This window comes from Falco cherrug, chromosome 6 (assembly GCF_023634085.1).
Source record: "Falco cherrug isolate bFalChe1 chromosome 6, bFalChe1.pri, whole genome shotgun sequence".
Lineage (NCBI taxonomy): Eukaryota > Metazoa > Chordata > Aves > Falconiformes > Falconidae > Falco > Falco cherrug.
The window spans coordinates 67,737,183-67,749,401 of NC_073702.1; the positions used below are offsets into that span (position 1 = coordinate 67,737,183).

A 12,219-nucleotide genomic window follows, 5' to 3' on the forward strand; every position below is an offset into this window, starting at 1 on the left:
GTGAATTAAGTGACCGTCATTCAGATGGACTAAACTTGCCAGCCTTTTTCCACCTCTGAGATGGACTTCTGGCAGATGCCTTAAGGTAGCCAGAAATCCAGAGCTAACCTCTACAACTTGGGTAGCTTTTTCCATTTTGTGTTGTACTGTGAATAACAGTATTAAGTAGGTGAATATTCAGCTTTTGCTTTTAAAAAATAGGTTGACAGAGCAGCTGTGCAGAGCAAGCATGTGTGCCATATATCAAGTGCTGACATGGTGGTTTTTGCTTTCCTGATATTGTGAGCAACTAAATCTTGGTTTTCCCATTCAAACAACAGGTATTGCTCTGATTAAACTCTACTGCTCTCTACATAGTACTGTGATGGCATGTATTAGAGATGCGCATGTGTCAGCAAAATGATCCTACAGGGCTTAATTCACCAAGAGCGTGAATCTAGAGTCATTTGATAAACCTGGATTTCAGCATGTCTAGGATACTCACTGGCTCGAACACTGACCGTATTGGAGTTGTTAGAGAGAGGAAGCATGGCGGGGAGACCTCCTCATGTAGAGGAGGCAACAGTCTGTTTATGTAGACCTGTCAGATGTACTGAGGGCCCATTTTATGAAGCTGGTGACAAACTCTTCTGTAGTTTCAGTTTAGCTGACAGGTTACACAGTAATAAAAGAGTGCTTACATAGGGATCAAGCCCTGGCTGAGATAAATGCCTTTTCCATTTAGGTATTAGCAGTTTCAGCAGCACAGTTTTTTCTCTGATGAGCAAGGACAGTCCTAGTACATCTCTGCATCTCTTAAAATACGTGGATTGATATGTATATCCCAAATTACTGATTTTCAATGAGATACACGTCACTGTCTTTCTCATGTCACTGCTAGGCTCCATTTATTTCCACAGGATTTGGGGGAGGGGAGGTAAACTTCCTTTTGCATGGAATTGACACCTTGATAAAGAAGTTTGGAAAGTTAGGATTTTTGATGTCTTCACAAGCAACTCAAGGATTTTTTGGACAGAAGCCACTGGTCGCTCTGTTGTGTCTTTACCAAGATGGATGACTTAGCAAATGCTCTTGCACAATTTAACATTGGGTTTGAATGCTGACATTATAGTCAGTGACTAGAGAGAAACTGGACACCTACATCACCAGATGTGACTGCCTCACAGCTTTCTGAGAAACTTCTATTGAGGTGCAAAAAGTTGTGTTTTAATTGATGTAGGAGAGTTCACAGAATCACAGAATGGTCATGGTTGGAAAGGGCCTCTTGAGAGCATCTTGTCCAACCCCCTGCTAAAGCAGGTTCACCTAGAGCAGGTTACACAGAGTCGCATCCAGGTGGGTTTTGAATGTTTCCAGAGAAGGAGACTCCACAGCCTCTCTGGGCAGCCAGTTACAGGGCTGTCACCCTCAAAGCAAAGACGTTTTTCCTCATATTCAGAAGGAATTTTTTGTGTTGCAGTTTGTGCCTGTTGCGCCTTGTCCTGTCCCTGGGCACCACTGAAAAGAACCTGGCCTCGTCCTCTTGACACTCGCCCTTCAGATATTTGTAGACATGGATAAGATCCCCTCTCAGTCTTCTCCAGGCTAAACCACCCTAGCTCTCACAGCCTTTCCTCATCAGGGAGATGTTCCAGTCCCCTCACCATCTTCGTACTCCACTGCTTGACCCTCTCCAGTGGTTCCCTGACTCTCTTGAACTGGGGAGCCCAGAGCTGGACACAGCACTGCAGATGCGGCCTCACCAGGGCACAGCAGAGGGGAAGAATCACCTCCCTCAACCTGCTGGCTATGCTTCTCCTATGTACCCTAGGATGATCCCACTGGCCTTCTCGGCCACCAGGACACAGTGCTGGCTCACGGGCAGCTTGCTGTCCACCAGAACTCCCAGGTCCTTCTCCACAGAGCTGCCTTCCAGCAGGTCAGCCCCAGCCTGTACTGGTGCGTGGGGTTATTCCTCCCCAGGTGCAGGACCCTACACTTGCCTTGGCTGAACTTCATTGGGTTCCTCTCTGTCCAACTCTCCAACCTGTCCAGGTCTGGCTGGATGGCAGTGCTGCCTTCTGAGGAGTGGCTGACACCCAGTTCTGTATCACCAGTGAGCTTGCTGAGGGCACACTCTGTCCCTTCATCCAGGTCATTGCTGAGTAAGTTGAACAGAACTAGTCCCAGTACTGACCCTGGGGCACACCGCTGGCTACAGGCCTCCAGCCAGGCTGTGCTGCTGATCAGAACCCTCTGAGCTCTGCCATTCAGCCAGTTCTCAGCCCGCCTCACTGTCCACCCATCTAACCCACGCTTCCTAAACTTGCATATGAGGATATTACATGAGACAGTCTCAAAAGCCTTACCGAAGTCAAAGTGGACAACAGCCACCACATTCCATCACAGAAGGCTATTAGGTTGGTCAGGCATGACTTTCCCATGCTGAATCCATGTTGTCTGTTCCTGATGACCTTCTTTTCCTCCACATCCTTAGAGATGACCAGGGGTGGAGGTGAGGTGACTGGCCTGTAGTTTCCTGGGTCCTCTTTCTTGTCCTTTTTGAAGCCTGGAGTGACATTGGCTTTCCTCCAGTCCTCAGGCACCTTTCCTGTTCTCCATGACTTTCCAAAGATGATGGAGAGTGGCTTAGCAGTAACATCTGCCAGCTCCCCTGGCACTTGGGGCTGCATCCCATCAGGGTCCATGGATTTGCGGGTGTCAGGTTTGCCTAAATGATCTCTAACATGACCCTCCTCAACCAAGGGAAAGTCTTCTTTCTCTGGGCTTTCTCTGTTGCCTCAGGGATTCCTGAAGGGTACCCTTAGCAGTAAAGACTGAAGGAAAAGGAGGCTCAGGGGACGTTACTGCTCTCTACAACTTCCTGAAAGGAGGTTTTAGATAGGTGTCAGTCTCCCAGGTTACAAGCAACAGGACAAGAGGAAATGGCCTCAAGTTGCACGAGGGGAGGTTTAAATTGGACATTTGGAAAAATTTCTTTACTGGAAGGGTGATGAGGCACTGTAACAAGCTAACCAGGGAGGGAGTGGAATCACCATCCCTGGAAGTGTTCAAACAAATGTGTAGATATGCTGCTTAGAGGCATGGTTTAGTGGTGGACTTGGCAGTCTTGTGTTAACAGTTGGACTTGATGATCTGAAAGGTCTTTTCCAACCTAAATGATTCTATGATTCTATGAAAGAAGTCACTCAGTAACTCTGCCTTCTCTATAGAGCAGAGATTCCCTGCAGCCCATGGTGAAGACCATGGTGGAAGCGGGTTTTGCCCCTGCAGCACATGGATGTCCACAGTGGAGCAGATAGCCACCCTGACTCATTAGACACATTTTCAGCTGGAATGCATTTAATAATCATAATTTTTTTTTTAATTCACAGTGGAATAAACATATAATCCTGTTTGATTTTCATCTTTGATTTTTCTGTAACTTGTTGCAGGTATCGGACGATGGTCGATATGTCCTGCTGTCTATCAGAGAAGGCTGTGATCCAGTGAACAGACTGTGGTACTGTGATCTACAGACAGAGTCTCAGGGTATATCAGGTATGCGCTTTCTTGCTTTGGAAGTTTTGCTTCGTTTTAAGACAACGTAAGACTTGAAATACTCTATGTTTACATATATATATTTAAATATGCATATTGCTTAACCTGGTTTCTTCTAATGCAGAAATTACAAGAAAATATACACTGCTTCTGCTAGCGTTCCATTTTCTGTTATGTATCAGTAGATGGAAAACTCCATTCTTAGTTCTGTAGTTTGTTTAAAAGGTCACAAGGAAAAATTGAGATAATCTAAGGAACCTTGCCAGTGTGTGTTCCATTTCTTTCTACACCACTAGTACTTTTCCATGTTTAAGTTGTTTGGTTTTGTTTTTTTACTTTTTAAAAGTTCATGTGTCTCCCTTCAAGTACTGCTCTTCCTTTTTTGAAGACAGGACCTGGTGTATACGTAACATTATGGTTTCTCCTTACAGTACTAGGAAACAAACAAAAATCCTGTAATATTTTAGTAATATAAATTTGTTCTGTAGCATCACTATTATTACAGTAGAAGTATCTGCTTCTACTTCAAACACACATCCATGAGGTGCTCCTTTCTTGCCTTCTAGTCAGATTAGACTTTGGCTTTTGTGTATTTATCATCTTAGCCTCAGTGGTATGGGCTGAAATGATGGTACTTTTCTCCATATGGCTATTGTTAATGATGGGTGTAGTTGTTTTACTGATCGGTGGGTTTGTATTTCCAGAATATTGGATTATTGAAATTTTTTTGTCAATATGCATAGAACACAATTTAGCTCTTCTTGATTCTTTGTGGCTTCTGTCTTCAAAAACTTCAGAAACAGAATAAATACTTGTTGTGGTTTAACCCCAACCAGTAACTAAGTGCCACTTGCTTGTTCCCCCCTCACCCAGTGGGGTGGGGAGGAGAATCGGAAATGAATGTAGAACTTGAGGGTTGAAGTAAGAGTAGTTTAACAATTGAGGTAAAATAAAAACCAAAGAACAATAATAATAACAACAATAACGGTTATAGTAAGAGGGAGAAGGGGAGAGGAATGAAATCCAAAGGGAAGGGAGGAAAGAAAACTAGTGACACACAATACAACTGCTCACCACCTGCTGATCGATGCCCAGCCAGTCCCTGAGCAATGATTTGCAGGCCCTGGCCAAGACAGACAGACACACAAGTTATATACCACGCATGAAACCCCATCATGGTATGGAATACCTCTTTGGCTAGTTCAGGTCAGCTGGCCTGGCTGCCTGTGAAACCAAAAAGTCCCTGAGCACTCTGTTCCCTCACCAAGAAGAAAATTAACTTTATCCCAGCTGAAACCAAGACAATACTGCAAGAGGTCCTTGTTAAATATTTGATCCCAAGAAGATTGTTCTCATGCCCATAAACATTTGAGGTTTATGAGCATGGTTAGAACTGATAGTGTCTCTGCAATACAGGGAGTATAGCTCTCTTTTCTCCCTGTCTTTATTATGCTGTGTGGTTGTGTGGTCTTCCCTTAGTTCATCAACAAGTCTTAATACAATATTTTAAATTTTGGTTAGTGATGATAGGTAACAGTTTTATACTCCTTTCTGGAGGATTGTTAATTATTTTTTTTGTGTGGACATGTCACTATCTCTTTTTATAAAGGATATTTCTTAATTACTTCTAAACTTGTCTTAGACAAGTAAGTAGTTGTTTAATGTCCTCTTGAACGTAGGAAATGGAAAGCCTGATCAAAATTATTACAAATGCTTTCCATGCAACAGTATTACAAACGTAAAACTGTGTAGATAAAACAGTTCAGTACAGTGAAACATTTTCATGCATGATAAGTTGCATTGTCGTTCAAGTTGACGCTTTCCAGCTAGAGATAGAATATATAAAAAGCATAGCTCTCCTCCCATAATTCACCCTCCCATTTATAGATACACGGGACAACCTTGAAGAGAATACTAGCATCAAGCCTTGAAAGATCATGGATGAGATAATGAAGCTTCTATTTTGTACTACCTGGTATAAGGTAAACCTAAAGTTTAACCTTTTCCGGGCTTGGAAATGCTTCTTTAGAAAAGTTTTTTTTCTCTGAAGGAGTCTTTGACATGCCTTCTTATTTGTTTGTTGTTGGGTGGGAGTTGTTCTATCCCTCCAAATTCTCCCTTTTTGCCTATAAAAGGAAAGATTTAGCTGTAACCATTTGCTTGCACAAATTTTCTATTTTTATAAACTTAGGAACTCTCCATATCTGTCTCACTAAGTTGTCAATTGCATTTTCAATACAAAGGTTGATCTTTACCTGTGTCTTTCTACCTCTATGTTGGTAAGCACAGGCCTAACAGTATAAACATCTAGGGTGTTTCCTAGAGTTGATACTCCATACAAATGCAAACACCCTGAACCACTGGTCCTTCAGCCTTTGGTGGCCAGAGGCAGTAAATTGAGCAAGCAGTAATTTATGTAAGCTTAATTCATGGCTTTATCAATCTAGGCCACAAGAGATGTAATTTCAGTTCAACTTGTAATTTGCTGGGACAGCAGGCGTAGAAGAGGTTTCTTGTGAAATTCAGAGGAATGAATACCTAATTTCATTATTTAAGCTGCTTTGTCTAAAATCAAATAAATTAAATAAAAATTTTAAAAAATAAAATTTGTCTAAAAGTAAATAAGCAGCTCTAGAATAGCAGAGTTTAATGGCAAGTCTATTTTGTGACTTAAGACTTGCATTCAACTGCCAATTTATACAGACTGTTCAGTAATATCTCGAAGTATGTTCAGATGGGTTAAGATTAAGTGATGCTTAGAGAATTATGGATAACAGAAGCACATTCTTAGCTAAACTATGAGATACATGTTACGCTGTCTATAGAATGCAGCATTCAGTACAAGGGTCTATGCAAGTATCAAACCATACCATATGGTACAAAGTGTTAAGAGAGTCAAGTATCTTGGGAAGGTATCTGTGCTTTTAAAACATATTCTTCTATCTTTTAGAACGGATTATTTATGAATAGACCTCATACCTTTGATGACATCTAAGATACGTCTTGCCATTTTCCTCCTTCAGAATTATTGAATGTTTAATCTGAGTCTTTTTGCTTGACCTGTTTACAATGATCTGTTTGTTCAAAATATCCATTCTGGTGTTCATAATACCTCATCTTAGTTTTGAAAAAATATAAAAGGAAAGAAAAATAGGATAGCTAGTGTTTTTCCAGTGTCCCAGATGGTACCTGATATAGATAAATAATTAGATTTTCAGGCACTTCTTTTTTCTTCCCTGCTCTTTTAATCCAGGTTGTCCAAGAATACACCAGTTCTTAAATTTTTTTCTTTTTATGCTTTAGATCTTTCAGATCTTAAACTTCTTTAGACTTATTCAGTGGGCATGAAATACAAAAGGCAATGAAACCTTTTTGAATGGTAGCAGGCAGTTATATTTTAACATGGCATCCATTACTTATACCACGTATTTGTGAGGAAGTAAAAGCAACTGCTAAGCAAAAAAATACCTAATATTTATGAAGTTTGTGACAAAGCCCTAAATACAGAATGACATGTTTCAACAGCTTCTCTGTAGCATATATTGTTTATAAAATGTTTATATGTGTATATTACAATTCAATCATGTAATCGTGAACTCCTCTTTTTTTAAAATACTTTCTGTCCCAAGGAAAACATACCATTGCATAGTTTGAAATGCTACATGTAAAACCGAATTAAGGAATTTTCTGTTACTTAAAATTGCACAAAAATGCGAAGAACTGATTCTCATCTGTGACTTACTACTACAAAACCCTATTTCAAAATGTCATGTTAACTAACTTAGGGGCACCTTTCTTGATTTTTGATTGCTAGAGTGATTGCTAGTAGTACATTCTTTTCTGTTGACAGGAGGAAATAAAATTTCTTAGTTGTTTAAACAATTTTCATTAAAAAGAACATGTTCTCATAGTCAACATGTGACCACTGAGGAGTGAGTTTCTTTTCCTCCTGGTGTATTGAGACCATGTGGAGTTAACTGTAGTTCTGTTACTGTTTCTTAGAGACAATGGTTGCATTGATAAAGGCTGCCTGTTTGGCCCCCTTGCTGTGAGGAAGTTGTGAAGTTCGGTGTTGCAACCTCAGTGCTGACTGCCAAAGTGCCAGGTGGTTGTCTGTAGGAAAACTGCAGGGATGTCTGTGAGATGCAGTTCTTTATGGTTATAGATCAATAGTTTATTCCCAAGATAGAGAAACATGTATTTTTACTGAGACATAAATATCTGTATTTCACGATTTAAGAAAAGTAGTGTGGGATAATTTCAGTTTTTCAAAAATTAGTGCAATTACTTGTTTATGTTTGTGTATGTTTCGGTGGTTCAAAAGCAAACAAAATGAATTCTGAAAACTGAAAGCATATGCTGTTATTAACACTTCCTGCTTCTGAAAAAGCAGAAGGAATTTCTTGGAGATAGGAGGTGTGAAAATGTCTTGTCTTTCATGTTAAAAACTGTAATAGGCAAAAACTAGAAGAGGAGAAAGTCCCCTGTATCTGTAGATTAGATGTAAATTTGTACAGGAGGGGGTAAAAATAGCAGGGTACACTGAAAGACTGTGTGTATCCATATTCCCTAAACAACTTTATCTTCTTTTATACCTGTGGCAAAGTTTGCATTAGAAAATTCTGCGTAATATCTGTTTCAGTAGGAGGGATGTCTGGACAAGATACAAAATATAACCAAAAAGTTACACCAGACCTAATAACCAAACTGTTGCATCAAACCTAGGTCCAAGTGTGTCCTGATTTGCTATATTGAGAAATTGGTGGTTTATTTCATGCTTAAGATGCATTAGATCTTTTAATTATTGAATCCTATTGCAGTGATGATAGTAACTTCTGTGTTAGTTTCCTTCAGAATAATGTTATTGAAACCACAAATGGCTAACTTCATGCCTTTTATTAATGTGAGATATGTTTCACAGCTTTAAAGTTGATTTTTTTTTAGTGTCACACTTCAGCATTTAACTGTTACTGTACTGATGATAGTCTTAATTTCTACACAGAGTTAATGTGGCAGTAATAGTTGTTTGTTTGTTTTTTTTTAACTTTTCTTGTCTTGGGACTCAGTCCTCAAGGTTAAAACTTGCTTTAAAGGTACTAAATAAATACTCCAGACAGTTCACAATCCAGGGTCTGCTGAAACCTTGTGTCAATAGGCATGTGACAAATTGAAGAATGTGGCTTCTTGAAAACAATCCAGCCTTACCCAAAAAGAAGCACTGAGTTGCTCTTTTCAAAGCTGTGCAAAACAACGTGTCATCAACACCATTCCCTGAAGGAAAGAGATTTTTCTTCCTTCTTCTAAATCTGAATTATTATTTATTCTGTAGAGCAGATGAGTATCTTAAATTGATCTTGTCCAGGTTGAGTTTGATTAGTTAAGAGATGTCTTCATTGCATAGTGTGTGCAGTGTTATAATTTATTAACAGTTTTTTGTTTCCTACTTTATCTAATACTCTGGTTCATTAAAACAGTGAAAAAACAGTAATTACAGTCCCTTCCAAAGTTAGACCCAAATGATCTGGTTTTTCAGTATTTAGTGTTTTGAAAGTTCATAATTATCATTTGGTCTTGTCCAGTCCCAAAATGTCTTCATTCTTGTTTTATAGAAAGTTAAAATACAGGCTGAAAACCACCACGTGTTAGGGAACAGTGAGAGAACAGAAGAAAGTATATTTTGCCTCACCAAAGAGAAGTGTGATACATTTTCATGGCATGCCTCTTAATCAGTAGTGATCTCCAAATCTAACAAATATCTGGTGCAGGGCAGTTGGGTTCTAGTTATCCTAATAACACTTCTAAATGCAATTAAAAAACAGATTATATCTCAATATAAGTCTTCCAGACAAGCTGCGTAATTAATTACTGCTGTCCTCACAGGTTAATAAATGAACTGAAAGCAGCAAAAAGGCAGCTTCCATCTCACATCAGTGTGTAATCTGTACCTTTGATATTGTATTTCCTGAAAAGGAGTTTGAAATACTTGGCACCTCTCTGTGAAGGTCCTAGTCAAGATACCCTCTACTCCCTTTTTGCTGTTGCTGAAACAGAGACCTGACACAGTATTCACAACCAAAAGTGAGGGAAGGAGCAGTGTAGCCATAGGTTTGTATTTGTGGTGTTCTCAGTACCATCATCCTGCTGGAAGTCCTGAGCCCTTCAGATCTTCTGGCTGATGGAAGCATGTGTTGAGGCTTCCCACAGCTTCATCACAGGGGTGGGGTACGCTGCCCATGTAACTCAGCAGCAGGCTGGCCACAGTCTGTGCTTCGACACTGAAGCCAAGAGGTACGTGCCAGCTCACCTCTGTGTGTCAAAGCTCTCTCCCTCCAACATACTGTAACTATGTTCAGGTTGCCTGTTGGGAATGATACTGTCCCCCAGACTGGGACCACATACTGTCTGCTAATTAGCCAGACTAAAAATATGATGGGGGATGTGCTAGCAAGTTGATAGCACAGATGTCATGAACAGTGCTTCAGAGCTCTGCCCCACCTCTCTTTAATAAATAAATAAATACATAAATGCATAAACAGGTTGATTTCATACAGCAGCCTGGTTTGTGTTAATTTCTTCTACAGCCAGGGATGTGAATTACCTGGTATCGGGTATAGGCTTCTTATGACGTGTTTCCAGCTGAACTATTCAAGAGCTGAAGAGATGGTGATGTTGGGTGATGGACAGAAGTGAGGAAAGGAAGCAGTACAGTTGCAATTCACCTGAATGAAAGTTATGTTCTTTTAAGAAGCAGTAGTCACAAAACAGGAATGGTAGAAATATTAGTATGATGGTAATGGCTGATAATTTCTATGAAAAAGTTGTGTTAAGGAAAGAGGTAAACATAAAAGATGGTCTTCCTTTCTCCTTCTTTCTCTATGTGCATGTCTGCTATCTTTCACCAAGCACAAATTTGTGAGGTACAGAATTGTTTAGTTTGGAATGGACCTCTTGTGATTATCTAGTCCACCATCCCCTTTGCTCAAGCAGGGTCAGCTACAATGGGTTGCCTAAGACTGTGTCTGGTTGGGGTTTGAATATCTCTGCAGATATTTATAACCGCTCTGAGCAACCTGGTGCCAGTATTTGACCAAACCACATTAAAAAGTGTTTTCTTGTGTTCCGATTGAATTTCCTTGTTTTTTGTGCCCATTGCCTCTTGTCCTGTCAGTGTGCACTACAGAGAAGAGTCTGGCTCCCCCTTCTCTATTCCCTTCTAATAGTTATTTATACACATTGCTAAGATCCCCCTGAGCCGCCTTGTGTTCAGACTGAAAAGTTGGACCTTCTTCAGCCTCTTCTCATATATGCTGTAGTCCCTTAATCATGTTTGTGGTCCTGTGCTGGCCTTGCTCCAGTGAGTCCAAACCTTTCGTGTACTGGGGAGACTGGAACTGGATACAGCACTCAAGATATGACCTCATATGTGCTGAGTAGAGAGGAGGAATCACCTCCCTTGACCTGTTGATAACTTTCTTTTTAATACAGCAAAAGGTGCTGTTGGCCTTTGACACAAGGGCATATGGTCAGCTTGTTGTCCAGCAGGACTCCAAGATCCTTGGAGCTGCTTTTCAGCCACTCATCACCCAGCGTGTACTTGTGCCTGGGGTTATTCTTCCCTAGATGCAAGACTTCGTTTTTCTTCCTTTTGAACTGCATGAGATTCCTTTCAGCCCAATTCACCACCTGGCCTGATCACTCTGAATGCCACCACAACAGTCTAGTTTATCAGCTGCTCTCCCCAGTTTTGTATCATCAGTAAACCTGGTGAGGGCTCACACTTTCCCAGCATCCAGGTCGTTAATGAATATCTTCAAGAGTTTTGGCCCCAGTATCGACCCCTGGAGTACACCACTAGTAACTTGTCTCCAACCAAACTTCAGCCAAGGCTGCCTGCAGCTTCCACAAGCACAACCAGTTCTTCTTTGTAAGTATCGAGTCAAGCAGAGCACCTTTCATTGGCTTCTTGATCACCTTGGGAAGTTATTGTCAAGGCATTAAAAATTCTTCTAAGTTGCTTGAGCCCTGCTGAATTGTCCTTCCAGCAGATAGCACAGTGGTTAAAATTTCCACCATAAGGAGCAGGGCCTGTGAACATGAGGTTTCTTCTAGTTGTCTGAAGAATGCATCCTTTACTACTTCTTGCTGATCAGGAAGTCTGTAGCATATTCCCACTACAGTAGTACCGATATTGGTCTGCCGGCCAGTCTTGATGCATAAGCTCTTGACTGGCTCCTGACCTGTCCCAAGGCAGAGCTCCATAATTCCAGCTGCCCTTTCACATAAAGGGCAACTCTCCTTCTTGCCTTCCAAGCCTGTCTTCCTAAAAAGCCTTTGAGCTATCCCACCATGTCGCTGTGATCCTAACGAGGTCATAGCCTGGAAACTACACACAGGCTTCTAACTCCTGCTGTTTGTTCCTGGTGTTGTGTGCATCCGTGTAGAGGCAGTCCGGGCAGGCACCCAAGCATGCTGATTCCGCAGTACAGGTTTGAGAGCTTTCTCCATTAGGCTGTTCTGCAGGCAGTTCCTTCTTTACATGCCTATGCTTGGAGAGATTCCACTTCAGCTCTGTTCTGTCAGTTGCCGTATCCCTTCTGTTCCTATCACCCAGACTCCTAGTTTGCCTGTCACATCCACAGCTTCCTCCTTTGATGAAGAATCTCTTTCTCTGCTGTTGTT

The 12,219-nt window shown here is 41.0% G+C and overlaps 1 protein-coding gene across 1 annotated transcript in view; it reads left to right on the forward strand.

Moving 5' to 3' along the window:
* PREP (prolyl endopeptidase) overlaps window positions 1–12,219 on the forward strand; it is a 113,523-nt gene that overhangs the window by 26,327 nt on the left and 74,977 nt on the right. Inside the window, exon 7 of the mRNA XM_055713766.1 lies at window positions 3,435–3,540. Coding sequence (XP_055569741.1) covers window positions 3,435–3,540 — 106 coding nt within the window. The remainder of the gene's footprint in view (window positions 1–3,434; window positions 3,541–12,219) is intronic.